Genomic DNA, 23376 nt, shown 5'->3' with positions numbered 1-23376 from the left:
CCGGGGAGCTCAAAGGGGTTTGCGCAGAGGGGTCGCCGGTTGTGGGGACGCGCCGGGCCTGGCGGCCGCACCGCGAACTACTCGCGCTGCGGCCCCGACCCTCCCGGGGCAGCAGCCCGAGGTCCCGGCGCGTCCCCGAACCATGCCGGTAGCCGTGCTTCTCTGCGCGCTATGCTGCGGCCTCCTGACCGTCTCTGCTCGTGCCGGTTACTCCGAGGACCGCTGCAGCTGGAGGGGCAGGTACGGTCCTCAGGAGGGATTGTGGGGAGGGTTTTTTCATCTTGTATTGGGGGCCTTCCTCCCACTGGGAACTGAGGTGGCACAGACCTCAACGTCCTGTTCCACAGAGTGGACGCAGGTGTTGGTAGCTGCGGGAAAGGGGGTGAGCCGCCTAGGGGAACAAGGGCCACCCGCCTGAGAACCACCGTCCTGTCCTCAGCGGCTTGACCCAGGAGCCCGGCAGCGTGGGGCAGCTGACCCTGGATTGTACTAAGGGCGCTGTCGAGTGGCTGTACCCAGCCGGGGCGCTGCGCTTGACCCTGGACAGCCCCGATCCGGGCACGCGGCCCAGCATCGTCTGTCTGCGCCCAACGCGGCCCTTCGCTGGTGCCCAGGTCTTCGCTGAACGGATGGGCGGCAACCTAGAGTTGCTACTGGCCGAGGGCCCAGACCTGGCTGGCGGCCGCTGCGTGCGATGGGGTCCCCGCGAGCGCCGGGCCCTTTTCCTGCAGGCCACACCACACCGCGACATCAGCCGCAGAGTTGCTGCCTTTCGTTTCGAGCTGCATGAGGACCAGCGTGCAGAAATGCCTCCCCAGGCCCAAGATCCTGGTGTAGATGGTGAGTGACCAGACTGACCGAGGAGAAGGTTGGTGTCTGGAAGTGGCTTTCTAACCAGGTCTTGACACCCCGCTGCACAGAGGGTCCATCCGTAGCTTGACAGAGACCATTCTGTTGGAGAGTGGCATCCAGGTCATAGGGAGGTGGATTGGAAGTGCTTCCTCCTTTTCCTCCTCCCCAGGGTTCATTTTAGGGAAAGAGCAAGAGGGAGCAAATGCTGGAGAGGCCAGCCTTGGGCCTCTGGTGTCTGGAGGGTTGGGGGAAGGGGTGTACTGGGGTAGAATCAAAGCCTATGGCCAGAGCTGTCCAGGGCTCCCTGGCCTGGTGGTGACCTTCCTCCCCTCCCCCAGCCCAGCCAACAAAAGTCCAGTGTGCCTCTTTGTCACCATGGATACGCCTGCCCTGCCTCCCTGCAGGGCACCAGGCCCAGTGCTTTGCTCTTCTGAATCTTGCAGCCTGACCCTGCAGGGGATGGCTCTCTGTTCTGTCCTAGCTGGGGAACCCCAGAACCAGAGTCCACCAGACTGTCGTGCCACCCTAGCTGGGCTTGGGAGGCAACTCTGAGAGGTCATAGAATGTTGTTTGGCATTGGTATGGGTTTACGAGATGGGTGTGCAAGAATGTGCGTGAGGCACCGAGGTGTCCGTCAGTAGGCATGTGCCTGCAGGGTGCACCATGACTCCTGCTGTCTTCAGGCTGTATGGTTGCTGGGAGAAGGGTTCTGGAGCCTTTGCCTGCTGGGAGGAGCTGTGGGCTTGTGCTGAGAGAGCACAGGCCTGGCTGATGACCTGCCTTGCATGCTAGGTGCCTGCAGGCCCTGCAGTGATGCCGAGCTCCTTCTGGCTGCATGCACCAGTGACTTCGGTGAGTATTCCTGTTGCGGGAGAGCTTAGAGTCTGCCCACATTCCCGTGCCCACCACTAGCCCCCGTGTCTCTTCACAGTGATCCATGGAACCATCCATGGGGTCACCCATGACATGGAGCTGCAAGAATCAGTCATCACTGTGGTGGCCACCCGTGTCGTCCGCCAGACACTGCCCCTGTTCCAGGAAGAGGGCTCCGAGGGCCTGGGCCAGACCTCCATTCGTACCCCGTTGCGCTGCGGTGTGCGTCCTGGCCCAGGCTCCTTCCTTTTCATGGGCTGGAGCCGATTTGGTGAAGCCTGGCTGGGCTGTGCGCCCCGCTTCCAAGAGTTCAGCCGTGTCTATACAGCTGCCCTTACAGCCCACCTCAACCCATGTGAGGTAGCACTGGACTGAGAGACCTGGGAGCAAGTCCCCGCCAGACCTTCCTCTGGGAATGGGGTACTGGGGAGGGGTGGTAGGAAGGGTGTGGCTCAGACAGCATCCTGGTACCCGCAGTGAGTTGATAGAATACTAAATAACTGGATGACACTAGCTGTTGTAGACTTGGTCTTCTGTGACACACCCAGCTCTGCTCCGGCCTCCCTTTACTTGCTCTCCCCCCTTGTTGCCCTCCTAGCCCTTCTTTACCTGCCTGCCCTGTTGATCCGGCTGACCAATGAGTCTGTTTTCCTCTAATCCAGGGTGCTCCCAGGGATGAGTGCAGAAGTGCTGAAAATCTCAAGACTTGGGCTACTTGGGGTTCTTTAGGTGGCCTGGGGGGCAAGCAGACAGACATCACTTCCCGCTCTGCACCAGGTTCGTTAGGGAGGAGTGCTGTAGTCTGGCGGTGTGCCATTCCCCTCCGTGGTCGTTGTGAGCCATACAGTCATCCTTGGCCTGGTCCCGCCCTTGGGGAAGAATGAGCCCCTCTGTCCGGAGGCCCCTGCGACGTGCTGAGCATCCAGACATGGCAAAGCGCCTGCAGGGTGTGGGGTCTCCGTTGCAGGATCCCGCTTGTTCGTTTCCGGCGGGATAAGTGCACAATGGGGTCTCTAAGGACTGCTTCCCGCCGCTGGCCCCATTGTTGCCGTCCCTGCCTTCCTCCTGGGCCTCTTCAGTTTGTAAAGGGCTAGTGAGACCCTGGACAGACAAAGCCTGTGGCCTGAAAGCCCTTAAGTGAGGTGTGCACTAGGTTTCTCAGGCCCCAACCAAGCACATTCCTGCCACCTCTCTCTCATGGCTCTGAGAAACTGCTTCAGCTCCAGTGCTGAGTGGAGTGGAGTGGGTCCAGAAATGGCTTTCTGTCCTTGCATGCCCCCCCTTTAAGGCTTTCATCCATCATCAGTCCCAGTGGGCTGTTCATTCTTTGGTAGGAAACAGGCTGGGAGAGGGGCAAGGCTGGGTAGGGACCAGACGTATGGTTCCTTGCTCCAGACTGTGCCAGTTGAAGGTACCTGGTGGTGACACACCCTATATAGGCCCTGGAATGGCTACCTTGGAATGCTTATAGGCAGATAGCTTAAATCACACCTCTGTATTCTGGGGGTGGGCAGAGAGCGTGCCACCAGTACTTAGCCTGCCTGCTTATGGAGTGGGAGGGGCGATGAGGGCAAGAGATCTCTCCTGGAGAGCAGGTGATGCCATTTTCTTCCACCATCTGCCTCAGAACTGGTTTCCTGCTACTTGCTCTCATTTCCCCAAACTCCATGAAGTGCTAAGGGCTTACCCTGGCACCTTTCCATCTGGGTGTAGGGGAAGACTGGGCCAGTGGCCTCGTGTTTGTTCCAGGGATCAAGTGATGAAGACCCCCAAAGTGGAAGCAGGGACGGGAGAGGTGTGTGTGGGAGCAGGTGGACTAAAATCACAGGAGTTAGCCTGGGAAAACCTGTGTGGACCAGAGGACTGGGGGGTGGGGGGCTCTGTGTGGGTGCCAGTGTCAGGTAGAGTTGCCAGCGCTTTTCTGGGTGCTTTAGGCAGGAGCAGCAGACAAGAATAGCTGTGCTCAAGCAACCCTGTCTAGAATTCAGTGTGTGGGAGGGGGAGGGCCACGCTCCAGTTCTCCCAGTGGCCAGATTCTGAGCTGGGTAGAACAGAGCCTCTCTCCACAGACTACGCATACTCCTGCTGCCTTGGGACACACGCCCTCCATTTTGTTTTGGAGGAAAACACTGCACCTGGGGGACAGGGTGGTGGTCATGGGCACGCTCAGTTTGGAAGTCATCACGGTCTCTACTAGAGATAGTTGAGAATCAGGCCAGGACTGCATAGACAAGGAGGAACTGACATTTACGGCCATTTGGCTTTAATGTGGGTGGTCGGGGTCCCACAGATTGACTCAAGGCTCTATCTGTTTCCATGCAGGGCCTTACTAGGAGTTACTCAACCCTTTATTTTTGAAGGAAGGAGATCTTCCGGGCTCCTGGGCTGTCTTTCACCCCAGGCTGGGCCAGCTGCCAGCACCCAGCCTCTCACATCCGGCCCCCTCCCTCCACACTCACTAGAGAGCCTACATCTGTCTGTATCTACCCGCCCCTCTCCTTCGACCCCAGAACACCCTCTATTTTCCTCCTAATTGTCGTCACTGTCGGAGTGAGTGGAAGGATGTCCTCAGTGGGTTGTTTATGGGTGTTTGGTAGGCTTTCAGAAAGCCTTGGTCAGCAGAATCCACAAGAGAATGACTTCCAGTTACAGTGGCCCTGGTTTTAACCCGGGGCTGCGCGGGAGGAACGGTATGGTCTCGGGGATCCAGACCAGAGATTCCATATAGTTGTCTGCAGGGTAGACCCAGAGGCTAGCCGCTGTAGATCCTGTACCGTAGACCCACGAGGGGCAAACTCTCTACGGCTCGCCTATCGCCTGGGTCATTGGGACTCAATTACCATCACCCGGAACCCACGGGAGGGGCCACGCCCGGTTGGGCGGGGAAGAATGAGTGACGGACGAAACGGACGGTCCCCCTCCACTTCCGGCGTTTGATACCGGCTTCTACTTAGACTTAAAGCAATCGACTGGGTTAGGCGCCGAGCAGAGAGACTACGGCTCAGGCCGGCGGTAACCGGGAGGGCAGCCGCCTCCCTTGGCTGGGAGGGGGGGGAGGCTTGGGAGGGACGGCTCTGAATTGCATGTCTCTCGACCATGGATCACGACGACCCGGCCGAGGCGTTGACTGCGGTGCGCGAGAGGCGGCCGAGTTTGCTGGAGCTATTTCAAGTGGCGACAGGCTCCGGGTTGGTTGCCTACACCGTGTGGGCGCTGCTTCTGCAGCCGGGCTTCCGCCGCGTGCCCCTAAAGCTGCAGGTGCGACGCGGGACCAAAACTAGTGCGAGATAAATGGGCGGGATTAAGGCTACTGTAGGTGGCTTGTAAAGATGGGCGGGACCAATTACGGTGAGGGACCATATGGATACACGGAGGGGTGGAACTAATACTATGTTGCAGGGCCTGGGCCTGTCGTCATGACCAAGGGTATATAAATGAAGCTAGGATTGAATTACTGACGGGTTATGGGCAGTGGTGTGCCAGGAGGGTGGGTGGGGCAGCACTGGGTGTGGCAGATAGCTAAGGAAGGAAAGCTAGTAGGCACGCAAAGGTCTTCAACCTGGTGCTTCAGTCTGGGCGACTGTATCCTCAGACCCACCAAATTCCTTTTTCAGGTGCCCTACATTGGTGCGAGTGCCCGACAGGTTGAGCACGTGCTGTCGCTGTTACGAGGCCGCCCTGGAAAAATGGTGGATCTAGGCTCTGGTGATGGCAGGATCGTAAGGCCTGTGTGTCTGTTCGTTGTCCCTCCCGTGGTGGCCCCTTCCTTACATCCAGGTCCCACACTCTTGGCTCTCATAGGTGCTGGCGGCCCACCAATGTGGTCTCCGTCCAGCTGTGGGTTATGAGTTGAACCCGTGGCTTGTGGGACTTGCACGGCTGCATGCCTGGAGGGCTGGTTGTTCTGGGAATGTCTGCTACCATCGGAAGGATCTCTGGAAGGTAACCTGTCAAACTTCATTTTCTTTTCTTTTTTTTAATTTAATTTTATTTTTTTCTGAGATACAGTCTCTAGTCCAGGCTTATCTCAAACTCACTATGTAGCCCAGGATAACATTGAATTCCTGCCTCTACCTCCTGAGTGCTAGGATTACAGGCCTGCACCATCAGACCTAGTTTATCCGGGGCTTTGTATATGTTTAGCAAGCACTCTACCCACTGAATCACATTCCTAGCTCCAATACCTTTATCTCCCAGATTTTATGCTCTGAGTGCTACCATATCTGATATCTGGGTGGGCTGGAGGCCGGAGCTCAGTGACCCCATGCCTTCCAGCTTCTATCTTTGTTTCCCACAGGTGAGCCTCAGAGACTGTCACAATGTGTCTGTGTTCCTGGCCCCCAGTGTGGTAGGTCTTGGGTCTGCTGTCCTGCTGGGAGGTCAGGGCTACAGTCTTGGCTCTTGGCTGCTCTGATGCCTGGAATAGGTTCTGGGCCTACATGGATGGGGCAGCTTTTTCTTACCTGCTCTTGTGCCCCCCTCCTTCCTGTTCTTTCTTACAGCTCCCACTGCTGGAGGATAAGCTGCAAAAAGAGCTACCTGCAGGGGCCCGTGTGGTATCTGGACGTTTCCCCCTTCCCACCTGGCAGCCTGTAGCTGTGGTGGGTGAGGGCGTGGACAGAGTCTGGGCCTATGATGTCCATGGTGCTGGGCCAGCTGTGTCTTCTTGTGGGGTGCCCAGCAAGGCCATCCCAGAGTCCAGTTCTATCTCCATCCCTAGGACTTTTGTTTGACAGGCTGGTTGACTGGATACAATAAAGACTCTGGGTTCAATCCTGACTTATCACTCCATGGGATAGGGTGTGCAGCAGATGCCATGCTGGCTGTGAAGAGGTTTGATTTGTGCTGCCTCTGGGAGACTTGCTAGCTAGTGACTCCGGGTCCTTGGGCGCCGGGGCCTAGAGGAAGGCATAGCTTCAACTCCCTGGGGATCTCCTGTCTTCACCAGCTTCCTCAGTCTCTGGATTTCTTGCTTGTACCTGATTGGGATGATCAGACCAATCATGTGTGTGGCCATGGGTTCTTTCCCTTCCACCTAGACCAGGGCCCTGGGGTCATACCCAGCTTACCTGCCCAAGTGCTGATCCACATACTCCTGTAACTCAGAAAGCTGCTGTTCTGCCATGGTGGCCCGGACCATCAGCTGTGCCCGCTCTCGTTCTAGCTCTACCTGGTGGAGGAATGAGCCATGAACCAGGGCAGGGTGTAGGGAAGGGGTCCCCATCCTTCCTTGCCTACTACCTGGGTATCCTGGGAGAAGTCCCGCAACTTCTGCTGGATTTGGGACCAGGATGTAGTATCGCAGGCCCTGTGAAGGGAGGAGGGCAGGAGGAGCAGTTTCCAAGGTAGGCATAATACGTGCTGTGTGGTGTTAGGACATTATAGCACTGCCTGGGGCCCTGGAGCATCAGTGCCAGCAGAACGCTCTGGCCAGCTCAGTGACTCCAGTCTACTAGGTGCCTTCCCCAGTCCCTGGGAGATGATGTCTCAAGAGCCTATAGAGCTGGTATAGAAGCCCAAAGCCAGGGCTGGCCATGTCATCAAACTTCACTTCCACCAAACCCAAGTTTCACCTATCAGACGCTTAACAAAGTAGTCATCCAATTTTCCTATGATTACTAGTGTCCCCCATACAAACAGAGTCCAAGGGATAGGAGAATCCCAGCCAGCAGCAAGGGTTGGCAGAATCAGTGAAGGATGTTTAGCTTCTGGCTCTTTCTGCCTGCCTTCTAGACCTCCCATATACCAACAGGAGGGCACTCACAGTGGCTGTGATCTGCCTTCCTTGGAAGTTGCACCAGGTCCTTTCTCGGGGCACAGTAGCAGTGTCCTGTATCGACCATACTGTAAAAGCACATGGTGGGGTCCCTTGATTGACTGAACAAAGCCAACTGCTCCAAAGGCTCTGAACTTGGGATGAGGCCTGGGGGGTGGTGGTGCAGGGGCTCTGGACTTCAAGGCAGTTTCAGGCAGCAGGGACCGGGCACCTGGGCCCCAGCCTTACCTCATCCTCCCTTTGGTGGCTGAGTTCAGTGGCCCAATGTATGGATGATGGCTCCAGGTTGACGGCTGTTGCAAAAGTAGCCCTGGGAGTACCATGTGCCCTGTTGGGATCTATGTGTGCCTGGGACTGCTTCTGTGGCACGCTGAGCCACAGTGCAGCTCATGGGGCCACCTCACCCCGGGTGCCTAGGACAGGGTGGAGCCCACCTGCAGGTGGATAGTAGCAGATCCTGCCTCCGGCTCAGATCCACCAGGCGCTTGCGGTAGGTCCGGGCCGCTTGGGCCAGCTGTTGTTCTCGGCTCCGGTGTGCGGCCCGAATGTCCTGCAGAGTGGCCTCCAGGAACGTCTGAAGGGCCGCCTGACCTGTACTGTTGGCGGTCTCCTGGAGGAGATTGGATAGGACGGAGCTAGGGTTTGGATTAGGTTAGGCAGTCAAACTGTAGGAGCTGGGCTTGAGTTGGGCAGGCTGGCACTTGACTGGGCCCAACCTCACCTCCTACCCCAGCTGACTGTGCAGAGACCAGGCACCACAAAGTTCCCCATAGCTGCCTGTCCAGCATGCCCAGGCCAGGCTCACATTCCTCAAGACTCAGAGGCCATTCCGACTGCCACAGAACCTGACAAAGTGCTCACCACGGTCTCTTTGGCATAGCGCTGCAGCCGGACAGCATACTCCTCATTCAACTTCTTCAGCTGCAATTGCAGCTGAGCATTGTCAGCTTCAGACTGCTGGAGCTGATCCTGACAGGTCGACAGCACCTGGGACGTACAAAGGGCTCTGGTTCTGTTTGTAGGACGCCCTCCTGCTAGATCTTGAGGCTCATAGGGCGGGCAAACCCTCACCATTGCTTGGGCAGCCAGCCGCTGACCGGCTACCCTGGCTTCCTCTTGGGCTCTCTGCAACTGCCAGCCTAGGACTGCCCTGTGGACACAGTACAGGCACAGCTAGGCCAGGGCGAGGCGCTCCCTTACCCCCTGAAGAAGGACCTTGCGGCCACTGGGCTCTGCTGGTTCTAGGCGAGGTGAAACTCACACTCGTGTCTCCAGTGCCTGCTGTCTGACTCTGTGATGCTCCAGGACCCAGTTCAACTCTCCCTGCAGCTTCTGCTGGTGAACAAAAGCTGGCTGTGTGAGAGACAGCAAACTCTGGAACCCCCCACTCCTCCACCCCCCACCCCCACTCCCGTGCTAGGTTGTGGCTGTGTACTCACGTTGCTCGGGGTCTCAGACTCAGAGAGTCTGTCTTGCTTGAGCTGCACCTTTATGGTTAGAAGGGAAGCAAGGGGAGGGGAGGGGGGAGGGAGGGGGTAGCAGATACTTGTTTCACTGCCCCTGTGGAGGTGCCCAGCCCAGCTCTCTACGTGCTTATGGTGATCTGGACTCTGTTGTAGGTGACACATTCAGGCCTGGGCTTCTCCACTGACCTCTTGTGGTGGCACCTTGTATTGCCCCGGACTGGCTGCTGGTTGGACCCCATGTCCCCGGCAGTCACCGTTTCCATGCAGTTCTAGCTCTAGCACCCGACTTTCCAGTCGAAGAACCTGTGGACAACAAGGGTGAGCAGGGCTATTTGCTGGACCACTGCAGCAAGCGGGTATTCATGCAGGAGCATATGCACAAGCCCACAAAGTGCATGTTTATTCCCGGGCATCTGAACCCCTTAGTGCTGCTTGTCCTGGGTGCACCCAGGCTGACACACATAGCTTGTTTGGCTACTCACTTCCCTCTTCAGCTCGAAGACTTCAGCTTCATGCTGTTCACGAAGGCGATGGGTTGCAATCTGAAGGTCAACTAGCTCCTTGGAAATCTGTGGGTAACCAGGGTGAGGGATGCTGCCAGTGGCTTTGTGGGCTCCCTGTTCCTACAGAACCCCACAGCCCCACATTTACCTGCAACCGCTGTTTCTCACTCGGCTCTGGATCTGTCTGATACTCTCCCTCCAGGCCGGTAGCCCAGGGGGGCTGTCCAGAAACTCTTGGCAGCCAATCCTCAGTTCCTGGAACAACCTGGGAAGGCACTCCCCCCCCCACACACACACATTTAGGGGGTCTCCAGCCCGGGCTGTGGACCCCACTCTTATAGAGGCATGACATTCCTCTTGAACAAGGTCAGCTCCTTCCCTGGGCAGGAACAGACATGAGATCCAGGGACTTCTTCCCTTCTGGTCTGTGAAGGAAAGGAAGGACCCCAAGGCAACATCCGTGTTCTGGAAAGACTCACGTTCTCTGTGACTTGAAGTGGGGCACCTGGCCTGGGGCCTGGGGCTGCCACATACTCCATAGTGGAGAAGAATCCTGGCTAGGGACCTGTCCGATCGTGACCTGCTTCCTGGCTGTTGCTGTGAGTGTTGCCAAGGCCTCTGTTGATCTTAGAGACTACCCATCCTGCCTACAAGGAAGGGCAAGGCCGTTCAGTGCTCACCAAGAGGGAAGTGCTCAACTCTTTGTACCTTCCACTCCTTCATGGGGGCCCCATGCCATCTGGGAAATACAGAAAGGCAACCAGTTTATTTCAGGCCAGTTGGATCCAGAAGTGCAAGACGACGCCAAGCCTGTACTGCAATTGTGGGCACTATTTGTCTTTATGCGGGATGTTCTGACCTCCTGCAGGGATTTGTAACTCAGACTCTTTAACTATTTTCCTGTGTCAGCAGAACTCACACCAGCAGGTGAACAAACTGGACACACCCTTCTGTCAGAGAGAAGCAGACATAATCAGGGGCAGTAGATCGCACGAACTAGCTCAACCTGGGCACCAGGAAGGATAAGTTGGAAGAGGTGCCCTTTATTGATGCTGGGTTGGAGCAAGCTCACCATCCCACACTGTGCTCTATCGGTGCCTGCATTCTCTTTTGCGCATGCGCAATTCCTGCAGTCGTTTGTCAGGTGTCGGCAGCACTCAGGGTCGCGGCCGGAGAGAGGGGGAGTGTAGTGGGCAGCGGCCACGATCTGTCAGGGACGCTAGACTGGCGGCTTATGTGTGGGTGAGAAGGGAATGAGGTCGACTCAGACCTTGGGGGTCTCACTGTAACTGAGAGAGGCGGGGCCTGTGAAGGAAGGCAGAACCAGGGGCGGAGCTAAGAGAAGCCGCATTACTGTGTAACTTTTGGGGGAAGGTGAAGTTGGTACAAGGGGCGCCGGCCCCTGAGTTTTGGATCTGAAGTGGGTCCTCTGAGAAGATCTTGGGCAGCGGAGCAACTCTTTCTTTGTACCCCCAGTGTGTGTGTGTGTCTGACCCACCTTGTACAGCTCAAGAGAAGGGATTCACTAGGCTGGGTTGCTTCTTCTGGAGAAGGTGCGGACTTGGCTGAGGTCTGCGACCATGAAGGTCAAAGTCATCCCGGTACTTGAAGACAACTACATGTACCTGATCATTGAGGAGCACACACGGGAGGCTGTGGCTGTGGATGTGGCTGTGCCCAAGAGGGTGAGGACCGACAAAGGATGCCATCAAGGGATTCCCTGCCACTCTGGTTGGAGCAGACCCGACCGGACCCCTATAGTTTTATGTCATTTGATGTATTATCTTTGGGCTCCCCGGAAGTTACAGCTACCTTTGATGTTCATAGTGCTCCAGTTCTTGTAATTGTCTGCCCGATATTTCCCCTAACCCTTGCTGCTCTGAGTCCTGGGCCTGCCTGTAGAACTAAGCCCTGAAACTAGTGTTCCAGTATGGGATGGGTGGCCCACGGGCACTACACCTTCATCCTTTCCAGCTGCTGGAGATTGCAGGCCGCGAGGGGGTGTCTCTGACCACGGTGCTGACCACCCATCACCACTGGTGAGTAGAGGGTATGTGCGCAGGCCCAAGGCATGTTCCTTCCCTAGCACCCCAACTTGACCAGGCCCCTGCACTTTCACAGGGACCACACACGTGGAAATGCAGAACTGGTGCACCTGCAGCCAGGACTGGCGGTCATGGGAGCAGATGAGCGCATCTGTGCACTAACCCGCAGGCTGGCACATGGGGAGGAGCTTCAGGTAAGTATGCACCCAGAGGGGGTGGGGAGGGTCCTGACCTGGGCCTGCCCACCAGTCCTCACAGGTCCAATGCCTCACCATCGCAGTTTGGGGCCATCCACGTGCGGTGCCTCTTGACGCCAGGCCACACCTCTGGCCACATGTGCTACTTCCTGTGGGAGGATGAATGCCCGGACCCACCAGCCCTCTTCTCTGGTACCTTGCAGCCTGGACTCACCCACTTATGCAATTCCGCTGTGCCCTCCCTACCCCTTCTGACCCTCTTTCCTCCCTAGGGGATGCTCTGTCAGTGGCAGGCTGTGGCTGGCATCTGGAGGACACTGCCCAGCAGATGTACCAGAGCTTGACCAAGACCCTGGGCACCCTACCACCCCAGACGGTGAGAGTCTTCTGTGGGGTTCACATGCTTGGTACTGGAGTTTTCCCTGGTACAACCTATGTTTCTGTGCCTGTCCTGCTTTGGTAAAGTTGGTGTGGACCCGGGTGGGTTGGATGCTAGGTTAGGGGTGCGTGCCTGCCCCTCCCTCAGTTTGGGGCGATCTATGTTCACTGAGCTCCCTCTTCTTACAGAAGGTGTTCTGTGGTCATGAGCATACGCTGAGCAATCTTGAGTTTGCGCAGAAGGTGGAGCCCTGCAACAACCATGTGCGAGCCAAGCTGTCCTGGGCCCAGGTGCATCCATTTCTGGCTCCAAAACAGGGGTGGGGCGGTAGTCTTCCTGAAGTTTGGGGGAAGTCATGGAGAGTCAGAATGACACCTCTGCTGGCTCCAGCTGTCACCTACCCTAGTCTCCCTGTGGCTGGTCAGCTGTCGGCCCAGCGGTGATCAGGGGCCTGTGCCCTTTGCAGAAGAGGGATGATGATGACATACCTACTGTGCCTTCGACACTGGGCGAGGAGCTCTTGTACAACCCTTTCCTGAGGGTGACGTAAGTATGGCTGTGCCCTGGGCTTTTCTGTGGTGGGGCCTGAGCCATACCAGTGGGTGGGGCAGCCTCAAGAGGCTATGCACACTGCCAGCTGGAGTCTCCCCATGGGGCAGTCTCAGGACTAGCCTGGCATCCTTGGGGCCTCTTTGGCAGTCATTTGGGTAGTTAGTAGTATCTGGGGACTATTTATTGAGCTGAATGTCCCTGGCACCAGGGAAGGGCATTTGTTAAGGGCCCTCTTCCTTCCATCCACTGCCCTGCTGGGCCCCACCCCTATGGGCAGCTGGCCAGCCCCACAATTCCCCAGCATACTCTTCCCTGCAGAGAGGATCCAGTTCGTGAGTTCACAGGCCAGGTGGCAGCAGCCCAGGTCCTGGAGGTGCTCTGCAGGGAGCGAGCACGCTTCCAGCTCGCTCTGGAGCCACCACAGCCCCAGGTTCGGGCACTCCTGGCCTTGCAGTGGGGACTTCTGAGTACACCCCAGGAAAAATGAGCCCTGGGTGGAGACTGCTTGTCTCCATACCCCTTCCCCTGACCTCAGGCTGACTGGAACCCTGGCCTCCAGAACATTCCTCTGAGGCCCTGCCACCCTGCTCTGAAGAACCAACAAATGGTGCTTTCCTTCTCTCTACCACTCATGGGGCCACACAAGCAGAATCTCTGAAGGGGCTGTTGTAGGCCCTGAGACATACATGTCCCAGGGACCGAGAAGGGTGAATAAAACTTGGCAAGGCCCAGTGTGGTGCCAGACACACAGCAGATGCTTCCAGAGTCGCAGACCTGTTTATTAGTGGTGAGGCTGGGTGAGAGCCAAGCTCAGTGAGACTCAACTACGGTTCTCACGGCCATACAGGCTTGGTGCTGACAGACTGTCCAGACAGCAAGGCCCTAGCGAACAGGCAGGTGCCCCACTAGGTTCCGGTTTGACACCCGCCCTACACACTGTAGCTTCAGGGGTTAGCCACAGAAAGGAAACCTCATACGCAGGCTACTATAGCCAGAGGGCAGGGCAGGGAATATGCCCATGGCCCTGGGCCATAAGAAGAGATTCTGGAACCTCATTGAACCTTTAGCCTCCTCAGCTCCCCGGATCCTGCTTGCACTCCCATTCCGCAGAGCTCAGTGTGGAGTCGGAAGTGCACAGGCCATGGCAACATTACCAACCAGAGGCACGCAGTCATGTGCTCAAGGACCCATGTGCAGCCAGTGTCCCACTTCAGCACAAAACCCAATACATCCGTGTGGCTCTCCACGAGTTCTGAAGCTCTCTGGTGTCTTCTCTGTTGCTGATACCCACATGGTCTCTGGGAGTCTTGGAGTTGGCCCCTGGGGTTCTCAGACTCTCGAGGCCTCCTACCACCTGATGCTGAAGCCTGAGTTGGTCTTCTCCACGGCGTGGTATTGCGTGTGCAGCAAGCGGCTGGCCTGCTCGGAGCCCTCACCTTGCAGCCAATGCTGGTACAGCTCCTGGACCCCAGGGGCATCTTCGGGTGCCTCATTCCTCACCATGCTGTACAGTCTTTCCACTTGCTCGAGGAGCTCCCTGCCTTGCATATCTGGAGCCTTAAGCTGGCCCCCTCCATTCAAGCAGCCTGGGGCAGAGTACAGGGCACGGTGGTGGAAAGTCAGGGTGAGCTCCCTGACCCCAGGTGTGGAGAGGGGACAGCCCCCCTCCTGCCCAACCCTTCCACCTCCCACTGGTGGCAGGCTGCTGTGCTATGCTGTGAAGAACTACCTGAAGGGCAGGCCATGACTTCCACATAATGGTAGGGACAGCGGCCTCGTTTCAGTTTCTGCACAAGGTTCTGAATGTTGCGGAAGCCATAGGCCACAGCAAAGCGCAACAGCACCTGGCCTTCCCTCTTCAGCGTCACCTCCTGGAAGTCCTTATTCCTGAAAGTATAGGAGCGGGCTTGGGAAACCTCACATTGCCATGCAAACCTGTCCCTGTCCAGGTGCAGAAGTCTTCTGGGGTTCAGCACACTACCATATGGCTCTGCCCTCTTCTGCTTGCAGGCAGGGAAGGGATGATGGAGAAGGGGATACAACTTGTATTCCTGGGTCCACCAGGTAACCTCACCCCAACCTTGATCTCCTTAACTAGCACAGGGCAGCCATGAAGCCTAGCAAGAAATGACAGCCCAGCCCCAGGGGCTGTCCCCACACCAGGCCCCTGCTGGTCCTTGCATATATCGCTCACGCTCATAAGAGGAGGCCCACTTGTGTGAAGGGATCCAGGGGTCTTTTCCCCCAGGCTCACTTCAGTGCCTGTCTTGCTAACCTCATGGGCTGGTAGGTAACTTCTGTCACGTGGATTCCAAAGAGCTCTTGGGCCGCGTGCCGGAACACATGCTCCAGGTAGCCTCCTGAGCCACCACCCCGATGGCTGGTGGGCTCCTCAGCAGACACACTACTGGTTCTGGGAGAGGGGCGAGTCAGTGCAGGAGGCTGGGGCTCAATACAGCTGAAGTCCCTTGTAGTCAGACCTTAAGAACTGTTCTTATGGTGGCCCTGGGAAGCTCAGATGGCTTCTAGAGCAGGCTCTGCTTTGACACTGTAACTCAGCCACTCTTGGGCCCCAGCCAGGCTGTGGGGAGGTCTGGAGTCGACCAGAAGGAGCCTGGGTAGAAAGGAGGGGACGAGACACTGCCCCACCCCACAGGCAGTATCTGATCCCAAATAAAGGTTCTCAGTCCCCACCACCAACTCACAAGCCATCCAGGGGCACAGGCTCCAGCTCCACGAGTGAGACGCCTTCTTCCTCCAGCAGCCTAAAGACTTCTCCTGCAGAGGACACAGCACATGCTCTAGCTGGTCTCAGAATGCCAAGTGTCATGCCAGCTTGTGTTGGGATGGAGAGTCCAGCCAGCCTCTTCAGACCCTTTGGAAGGCATTCCTGCCTGGAGCATTGCAAAGGGAGCCGGGGAGACCTTGCCTGCCCTCAAGACTCATTTCTGAACTAGCAAGGATGCGATACTGGGGTTCCACTGGTCATAGGACCCTGGGCAACATTGCGGGAAGCCCCTGCTGTCTACTGGACTCCAGTGCTTGGCTTGAGGGGAGCCCTGAGACCGCAGAGGCAGAGATCTGCAGGGTGGCTGCACCTGTTGTAAGGACACAGTCCACGTCACGGGTCTGGTACTCCTGGTTGAAGAAGTCAGGTCTGGACGCTTCTAGCTTTTTGTCATAGCAGGGCATCACAGTCACATGGTAGATCTTGTCTGGAGTCAGATGCTACAGAGAGAGCACCGAAAGCTTCAGTCCCATCTGAACCAAGCTCGGAAGTGGCCACCCTGTGACCAGGTCACACATTTTCTCCTGCTTCTGTCCACGGCCACCCTGTGACCAGGTCACACATTCTCTCCTGCTTCTGTCCACGGCCACCCTGTGACCAGGTCACACATTCTCTCCTGCTTCTGTCCCTAACAGCCAGCGGCAGCAGAGGAGATAGGCTCTCAGTGCCTTTGAAAGAACAGACAGGTCACAGTGGAAACAACACAGACTCGAGGGAAATGTGGCCATGCACACGCAGAGGGGACGCACAGGGTTGATGTTAGTGCTCGTGGTTTCGGGCACAATGGAAGCCACCCCCTTTCCTCGTCCTCCATCAGTGGGTCTCTTCAGGCCGGGTCCCATGACTCACTAGAAACGACCTCAAGTGAGATCTGATTTGCTCACCCAGCAGCCTGGGGACTGTGCTTCTAGCCCTTGGTTCCCTGCTCCCTCAACGGGGAGTCACGTGAGAAGTGCCTTCATATCAGAAGTGGGGCCCCTGGTGCCTGACAGGCTGAGCGAGACTGATATGGGCCAAGCCTACTCCACTGGCAGCTACTGCTAGGTTTCAGTCACCTCGACACGGCCAGAGGTGCCATGGCCACAGGCAAAGGATCACTGGCCAGCCAGCAGTCCATCTCTCACTCCCGTGTCACAGCTGGCTGCTACTCACTATGTTGCCTGGGGACGCCCAGTCCTCTTACCTGTTGCTGGGCAAAGAAGTCCTTGACCAAGGAGCCCATCACCTGCTGTGGGGACCGGGCTGTGCTGATGTAGGGGAGAATAAAGTTGCCATGTGTCTTCTCAGCATAGCAGATCCAGCCTGAGGCAAAGGAACAAATAGGTCTGGGGTGTGCATGGGGCAGGCCTGGGGGTGGTTCACAAACAGCTCTTCCCCTCTTGGCAGTGACATGACATTCTGGGGGTGGACCGATTCATACAAGAAATTACTGTGGCATTAAAACATTCCTCCCATCATCACTGTCACGAGGAAGGCTGGCATCTAGGTGATCACCAATGGGAACTGGTGACTGCAGGTGATGTCCTGGCCTTAGGTACCTCCTAGGTACTGACATTTCCATCCTTCTCCAGATAACCCCTCCCCATCACTCCCATTTTCCTTGACAAGCTGTCAGTCTATCAAGTCCTAACTTGGTGATCTGGACATTCCTGGGCAAGCAGAAGCCAGCATGGGCAAGGCCTCTCTGGAGTCCTAACTTGGTGATCTGGACATACCTGGGCAAGCGGAAGCCAGCATGGGCAGGGCCTCTTTGGAGTTCTCTTGCCCCCGGAACCGCCGCACAAACTCTCTCTGGCTCTCCAAGAGGCTGAAGTTCCTAGAGAAGGTGGTATCGAAGACGAAGTGTACCCCTGGAAGGCGATGGAAGGTGAGCATGTGCCTTAGCCTTAACCACAGTGAAAACTAGCACCCGACACCTCTGTCCTAAGTGGAGCAGCACTGCAGACCACAGGCCAAGGCAGGACTCTGACCCAGTGGTGCCATAGCATGTCATCTCTATGGGCACACTAGGAAGCACTGTTTTACCAGGCACAGCACCTGCTGTTTAAATGACCCAAGAGCTGTCTAGTGGCCCCACCACTGTCCCCTATATTGAATTCCTAAAGAACGTACTCTCCTTGGCGACATCCTGAATGTGTTTATGTCTTTCATACCAGTAGGGTTTAACCCTTGGATGCTTTTGCCTCCTCTGGTCTAACTTACGGTGCATACAGACATCTCTGCCTTATCCACTGGCTTCCTTTTGATGACCATGTCCCTTAGGGCTGGGGCCACCTGTATGGCCATATGCACCCTTGCATGGACTGTGCAGATGTGTCTCAACAGCCGCTCCATCACTGTGACATGTGTAGACTTCTGCCCGCCTGCCCTAAGCCGGAAGCTGAAGCTCCTTGAGGACCCCAGTGGAAGACTGTGCTCCTGGCTCTTCGGTCCTCCCTACGACTGGGAACTGTCCTGGATGATGCGGGACTGAATGCTCTTCTCTTCTCAGAACCACCTACCCCCACGCTGGCTTTTCTTAGGACTCTGGGGACCACAGCAAGTGTCAGGCCTCATCATACACATGTGTCACACAAGAGCATAGGTGTCCCCTGAGAGACTCCTGGTCACAGTGGACAATAAGTTGCTCCTAACAGATGGGAGCAGCATTCTGGAGAGGTGACACCATCAATGTCCATGCCCAGTCCCTCCACTTCCCCAGGATGGCCTGCTGGGTCACTCTGGTACTCGGACCCCAATTTAGCGGGGGGCTTTCTAAACACCCATGTCCTCTTCCACCCCAATTTCCGGCACAGAGGTCAGCTAAAGCTGACCCAAGGCAGAACACACAGCTGTGACAACATTGAGAACCAGTAACCAGAGCCAGTGAGATGGCTCAGTAAGGGAAGGTCCTGCTGTCAAAACTGACTGAGTTTGATGCCTGCCACCCAAATGGTGGAAAGAAGAGAACCAAGTCCTGAAAATGGTCCTGTGACCCACACATACACACACCTAAATATGTAAATAAATAACCGAAGCTGGTACAGCAGTGCATATCTGTAATCCAAGTTCTAGGGAAGCTAAGGCAGGAGGATTGTATGTTTGAGGCCAGCCTGCATCACACAGGCAAGCCAGGCCTACAAAGTAAGAGCCTCAAAAACCAAACAACAAAAAAACCAAAACCCAAACCCAAAGGTGGCATGTGCATGTAGTTCCAAGCCTTACTGGGTGAAGGTAGGGGAATCAGCTCCAGACCAGTCATCTGAGACCTAGTCTCCAAAACCCAAACACTAACAACAAAACCCAAAAGAATCAAGTAACTATAAAACACCCAGAGAACCAAGGTGGCTTCGGAACTCAGGTGGCTTCTCCCCTAAGGTCCTGATCTCAACCATCAGAGTGAAACTTCACACTGAAGTCAAACTAAGGAGTGTTGCCCCGACGTTCAGTTCAGGGTGAGTGACATGTGCCTTGGGGGCGGAGACACCAGCCGCCCTCGCTCTGGGCTCTCCGAAGGTTCTGCACCTACCTATTTTTTTGAAGAATGCAGTTAATTTCCTGCCAGTGTCTGAGGGATCCAGCTGAAACCTGGCAGCCAGCGATGCTCTGGACTGGGGTGAGATGGAAACGACCACCAGCCGCTGCTCACCGGGTGCTGCCACCTGTAATGCAAAAGTCTCTGGCTGTGCAGGCTTCGTACAGAGAGCCAGAGGCCAGCCTCTGTGGTCAGATGCCATCAGCCGCACCAAGTCGGCCATGTTGACACTGAGAACCCAAAGCCCCAGGTCTAACACTCTAGTGTCAGAGAACACTGACGCAGGAGCAAAAACCTAAAGATGCAGGAGTCACGGGAAGCCAGATGGGCGGACCAGGTGAGTCTCCCCTCATGAGGTACGCTGTGGGCTGCTGGGGCTGATCCCACTGTTCACCTTATTAGCATCCAGAACCTTCTGCAGCTCCTCGTGACTCTGCTGGGCGATGAGTACTGTCTCTGCGGAGGTGACACAGCCACTGCACGCCAGGCAGTCATTCAGGGACACCTTGGCCTTCTCCAGCTTCTGGGTTCTTCCATCCTGCAGGTGAGCAGAATCTGGAGCACAGGGGCTTGTGGGGGATGGGCAGGGCAGTCATTTCAAGGGTTTCTCTGTAGCTTTGGAGCCTGTCCTGGATCTAGCTCTTGAAGACCAGGCTGGTCTCAAACTCACAGAGTTCTGCCTGCCTCTGCCTCCCGAGTGCTGGGATTAAAGGTGAGTGCCACCACCGCCCGGCTCCAAGTAGCCTTTCGACTCCCATTCACATCAGCTACAGGCAGCAGGAGAGACGACTGGCGATTTGTTTGCCACCCACTCTTCATTTTCATTGACTTTTCTTTTTTCAGGACAGTAGATTCAATTCAGCCTGAGCCCCTCAACTCTCCCACAGATGCAGAAATGGTCTGAGATAGGGCGGGTGAGCTACAGGGGTCCAAACTGACCAGAGGAGTAAGGCTGGAGGGTTAGAAGTCCCTTGAACTGTTCTCTGAGCCTGTGCTTTGCACCAATGCCCTAACCTGAGGTTAACCCACACCAAGAGACCCAAGGCCCGGCCGCAGCAGCACCATGAAGATGAGGCCCCTTGTCCTTAAAGCCCAGCACAATGGTGATGGGCTCCTTCCTCTGTCCCTCCATCCATGGGACCCCTTGTTGAGAACCAGGGCCTCCTGGTGCACTGGGGTCTAGCTGGTGCTATTGTGTCACAAGGTCACTGTTGTGGACAAACAGCTGGCCTTCTCTGCCACAGCTGGATCCTGTTCTCCATTGTTCACAGGGCTCTGCACACTCATTCTCCAGACCCTTGCTAGGCCCCGCCCCGATTCAGGGTTCTCAGTGCAGTGGGGCATGGGATTCCAGAGCAATTCCTTAGAGTACAAAGAGCAGCTAGTCAGGGTTAGCTTTCATTTAAAGGCGGATTGAGGGGCCAAAACCACAAAGTTTTATGCTACTAGAGATAGGGGGCAAGGGGAGGTGGGAAAAATCCCCATCTCCACAAAAGCGCTCACTGCCCAGTGCAGAACAGGACAGGCTGGCCGACCTGGGCATCCCTACTCACCCTCCCAGCTCCCCATGGTGACTGTGAGCAGTGAGAAGGCTGGTGAGGTGCAGAGAGTTTCAGGGTGGCCAGATCTGGGACTGGATGGGGTGTGTTTCAGATCTGCCTCCCAGGACACACACCCCAGCCGCCACCACCCCCATCAGGGATGCAGTGAGACCTCTGGCTCCTTACTGGGTTCACTTGGAGGTAACTTCCATCATCTTCGATGTGGATCTTGGCTATGCCACTTCCCGGCTTCTTATCCACCTTCACAGGCTTGATGCAGTTCTACGTCAGGAAGAGACCCCAAAGCAGGCTCTATTAGGGGAAGGTAACTCTGGAGGATGCTGGGCCTCAGGGCTGGCTGGCTGCTGGCCAGAGTGAGGCTCACCACCAAGGTCAGTTCCACCACCTTCATGCCACTGAAGTCATGCTGAGCTCTGGTTGCCCACCCTTTTCTGTACAAGGTGAAGACAGCATCAAGGTCATTCTCTCTCCAGGTCCAGATCAGCAGGATCTGGTGCTCACTCTGTATGCAAGCTAATGTCTGCAGAAACCCTCGACAAGCCTGTCCTTCCTAGGTCAGACAGTAGCACCACCAGAGACGGTGTCAAGAGGCCATGGCCAGGCAGGAATGCTTTTCTTGGAAACATCTGGAAGTCACCTCCAATCATGGCCACTGATGAAATTTCATGTCTCTCTGCCTCCCCTTAAACACCTCCAGACCCTTGGTGGCCTTCTAGGAGACGGCCTTCCAGATGTCCAGTCCCAGGCCAGATGCCCCAGATCATCCTGCCTGTGCGGCAGCTGACCGCTCTTCGTGGGACTTGGCTACAGACTACTAGCTCTGGGGACAAAGGAACACTCAGGCAAGCGCACCAGCTCTTGTTTTCAGGTGTGGCCATCTGGACTCCCTTGTATCATCCTCAAGGAAAGGCCAAGAACATTAGTTATGGCTGTGGCCCACGTGAACATCTCACCTGTCCCTTCAACATGGTCCCTTCCACTAAGATGAACAAACTGGCTCTGAGAGAGGGTTGGGACGAGAAGTCTAACAGATGTGGAGGCTGTCCAGCCCCGATCGTGTCTCTGCATCACAAGTTGGATAACACTACTAGGAACGCCCTTTTATGTGACATTAAGCCCTCCTGTCATTCCTAAATACTCCTATAGCTTCTGGAAATCCCTCCCTGGCCTTAGCTGTCTGTGTTGGTAAGAAGGGAACCAGACTGACTGAGACCCTGGGCCCTGGGTCGGGTCTCGTGCTCAGGAAAGGAGACAGGTGGGAGAGGTTTCCCGCTGCGCACGGCGAGGCCCGGCCCCTCCTCCTGCGCGACTTGCCCATGGCCGGCCCACCTGAGACGGCCCGATGAAGTCATCCAGGTCGGTCAGCTGTAGTACCCCACTGAAGGGCGACGCCATGACAGCTTCACTGTCGCTGAGCGTCGCACGCGGGTGTCGCAAAATGACACAAATGATAGGACTCTTCCGCCACTCTGCCGGAAAACGCAAGTTCCGAGGCATGCTCATTTTTCCCCATGGGCAAGCTTTGGAAAGGGTGCGCGCCCTCTGCTGGCGGCCTTGAGCTCTCAGCCCACCGGACGCAAAACACCAAGTTTGTCAGAGTTCAGTTTTCGCGTGCTTCCCTTGGATTGTGGTGGTGTACAGGGGTAGTGTAGGCAAAGAATGCAAAGAATGAAACCCCAGAATCTCTCCCGCAGCACGTAGCGGTGGGGTCCGTGTTTCCTTCAAGCAAGGACCCAGATACATCATAACACATCTTTTGCAGGAGAGCACAAAATTATCTTTGGTTCACTGGAATGCTTTGGAATGGGTTTACCCAAAATGAAATCAACAAGCGCTGTTAAGATTTTAAGACAACTCGGGAGGCAGAGGCAGGCGGATCTCTGTGAGTTCGAGTCCAGCCTGGTCTACAAGAGCTAGTTTCAGGACAGGAACCAAAAGCTACGGAGAAACCCTGTCTCGAAAAATCAAAAAATAAATAAATAAATAAATAAATAAATAAATAAATAAATAAATAAATAAATAAATAAAAAACCAAAACCAAAACAAAACAACAACAACAAAAAGATTTTAAGACAGAGCCGGTCGGTGGTGGCGCACGCCTTTAATCCCAACACTCCGGAGGCAGAGGCAGGTGGATCTCTGTGAGTTCGAGGCCAGCCTGGTCTACAGAGCAAGTTACAGAAAGTTCCAAAGCTACATAGAGAAACCCTGCCCCCCCAAAAAAAGAAACAACGAGAGAGAGAGAGAGAGAGAGAGAGAGAGAGAGAGAGAGAGAGAGAGAGAGAGAGAGAGAGAGAGAGACTTTAAGACAGGAGTGTGAGGGCAGGATCAGGCCCGAGAGTAGTTTCTGTTTGGTGTGTGTGTGTGCACGCACACGCGTGTATTCTAATGTTGGAAGGAGAGTGATGCAATCTCCCCTTGCCCCAAAACCTTTAAGAACAAGCAGAGTAGAGGGCTGGCAGAATGAGAGGATTCTCCAAGGCCCACAGCAGATACACAGCAGAACAACAGCCTGGTACAGCAGGAAGAGCAGAGTCCTGACGGTCATCTAAACACTGGTGACCCTGAAGACACTACAGGAAGTGGATGTGAATGAAGCCAGTTACAAGAGACCACATGTGTGACATCATTTCAGCAAAATGCCCAGAACAGGCAAACCCATAGACCGAAAGTTGGTCTCGGGTGTTGGGGAGAAAGTTTCTGATCAGGGTGGTAACCGTCTTCAGAAATTGATGCTGCACATTGTGATGTCTTTTGGTTTGTTTATTTTTTTGAGGCAGGGTTTCTCTATGTAACAGCCCTGGTTGTCCTGGAACTCGCTCTGTAGATCAGGCTGGTCTCGAACTCACAGAGATTCACCACCTTCTGC

The 23376-nt window shown here is 55.7% G+C and overlaps 5 protein-coding genes across 5 annotated transcripts; 3 read left to right on the top strand and 2 right to left on the bottom strand.

Moving 5' to 3' along the window:
- Metrn (meteorin, glial cell differentiation regulator) lies at positions 1-3521 on the top strand. Its single transcript, XM_057776107.1, has 4 exons — positions 1-240; positions 440-840; positions 1645-1704; positions 1784-3521. Exons 1-4 carry the CDS (start codon positions 143-145, stop codon positions 2098-2100), a joined length of 876 nt encoding a protein of 291 aa, XP_057632090.1. The 5' UTR covers positions 1-142; the 3' UTR covers positions 2101-3521.
- A 1140-nt stretch (positions 3522-4661) lies between these two features.
- Antkmt (adenine nucleotide translocase lysine methyltransferase) lies at positions 4662-6492 on the top strand. Its single transcript, XM_057776108.1, has 5 exons — positions 4662-4983; positions 5340-5444; positions 5527-5667; positions 6023-6073; positions 6228-6492. The coding sequence occupies exons 1-5, from the start codon at positions 4822-4824 to the stop codon at positions 6456-6458; spliced, it is 690 nt and encodes a 229-aa protein (XP_057632091.1). The 5' UTR covers positions 4662-4821; the 3' UTR covers positions 6459-6492.
- Positions 6493-6874: 382 nt separating this feature from the next.
- On the bottom strand, positions 6875-10084 carry Ccdc78 (coiled-coil domain containing 78). The gene is made up of 13 exons (XM_057776106.1): positions 9950-10084; positions 9619-9735; positions 9450-9536; positions 9154-9270; positions 8941-8988; positions 8763-8833; positions 8573-8651; positions 8363-8488; positions 7936-8111; positions 7730-7811; positions 7490-7569; positions 6967-7033; positions 6875-6891 (listed from the first exon to the last, which is right to left on the bottom strand). The coding sequence occupies exons 1-13, from the start codon at positions 10007-10009 to the stop codon at positions 6886-6888; spliced, it is 1116 nt and encodes a 371-aa protein (XP_057632089.1). The 5' UTR covers positions 10010-10084; the 3' UTR covers positions 6875-6885.
- A 556-nt stretch (positions 10085-10640) lies between these two features.
- Haghl (hydroxyacylglutathione hydrolase like) lies at positions 10641-13239 on the top strand. Its single transcript, XM_057776256.1, has 8 exons — positions 10641-11155; positions 11445-11509; positions 11592-11709; positions 11796-11904; positions 11985-12088; positions 12280-12381; positions 12558-12637; positions 12962-13239. The coding sequence occupies exons 1-8, from the start codon at positions 11051-11053 to the stop codon at positions 13128-13130; spliced, it is 852 nt and encodes a 283-aa protein (XP_057632239.1). The 5' UTR covers positions 10641-11050; the 3' UTR covers positions 13131-13239.
- Positions 13240-13419: 180 nt separating this feature from the next.
- Positions 13420-21923, bottom strand: Ciao3 (cytosolic iron-sulfur assembly component 3). The gene is made up of 11 exons (XM_057776255.1): positions 21837-21923; positions 20673-20768; positions 19340-19483; positions 18940-19072; positions 17147-17281; positions 16615-16733; positions 15742-15871; positions 15349-15421; positions 14919-15056; positions 14373-14530; positions 13420-14229 (listed from the first exon to the last, which is right to left on the bottom strand). Exons 1-11 carry the CDS (start codon positions 21900-21902, stop codon positions 13991-13993), a joined length of 1431 nt encoding a protein of 476 aa, XP_057632238.1. The 5' UTR covers positions 21903-21923; the 3' UTR covers positions 13420-13990.
- Between the last annotated feature and the right edge of the window lie 1453 nt (positions 21924-23376).

Source organism: Chionomys nivalis, chromosome 7 (genome assembly GCF_950005125.1).
Source record: "Chionomys nivalis chromosome 7, mChiNiv1.1, whole genome shotgun sequence".
Lineage (NCBI taxonomy): Eukaryota > Metazoa > Chordata > Mammalia > Rodentia > Cricetidae > Chionomys > Chionomys nivalis.
This window is presented reverse-complemented; position numbering and strand designations above follow the sequence as displayed.